Source organism: Cariama cristata, unplaced genomic scaffold (genome assembly GCF_000690535.1).
Source record: "Cariama cristata isolate BGI_N322 unplaced genomic scaffold, ASM69053v1 scaffold22367, whole genome shotgun sequence".
Classification (NCBI taxonomy): domain Eukaryota; kingdom Metazoa; phylum Chordata; class Aves; order Cariamiformes; family Cariamidae; genus Cariama; species Cariama cristata.
In genome coordinates, this window is record NW_009626364.1 from 328 (window position 1) to 973 (window position 646).

The 646-nt window shown below is 63.6% G+C and overlaps 1 protein-coding gene across 1 annotated transcript in view; it reads right to left on the reverse strand.

Annotated features, from left to right (window-relative positions):
- TMEM198 (transmembrane protein 198) overlaps positions 1-646 on the reverse strand; it is a gene marked incomplete at its 3' end in the record, with an annotated part of 1,182 nt that overhangs the window by 320 nt on the left and 216 nt on the right. The window contains exon 2 of the mRNA XM_009704014.1: positions 1-559. This exon is cut by the window's left edge and continues 13 nt beyond it. Coding sequence (XP_009702316.1) covers positions 1-559 — 559 coding nt within the window. The remainder of the gene's footprint in view (positions 560-646) is intronic.

A 646-nucleotide genomic window follows, 5' to 3' on the forward strand; every position in this document is an offset into this window, starting at 1 on the left:
GGCTGTGACCTTCCACTGGACCAGGACGCCCAGTGTGGTGAGGAGTGGCCAGAAACCCAGGATGCACCAGCTGTACCAGCACACGGGGCGAGCAGGGGCCACCTTGATGCGCTCGTAGATGTACTGCACCAGGAGGAAGAGCTCGATGAAGTAGTCGACAGTGACGGTCATGATGGCGCTGCCGAAGACGGCGGTGGACAGGGTGGTGAAGAAGCGCTGCCACTGCAGGGTTAGGACGGCGAAGAGCATCCCCACACCCAGGAGCAGCGCAATGGGGATCCACACCGTTGGTGGGTGGTAGAATTGCTCCATCACCACCAGCGTGGCCACTGCCAGCAGCAGCCCCAGGAGCAGCCCCACCATGAAGAGGCCGACGCTGCGCACCAGCATGGTGACCAGCCCGCACAGGACCCCGATGCCCAGCCCGATGCCCACCGAGGCCTCCACACTCAGCTGTGTGTCCAGCACCCGCTCCTTGTAGCACAGCATGAAGATGATGATGGAGCCAAACATCAGCCCCGTCAGGAACATGACGGCCTTGAAGCAGCGGTAGCCTGTGGAGAGACAACCACAGCCAGGGGGTGGGTGGCCAGCACCTCCCCCATCTCCCCTCTGCTCATCCCACCAGCCGCCAGGCTGGCCTGGC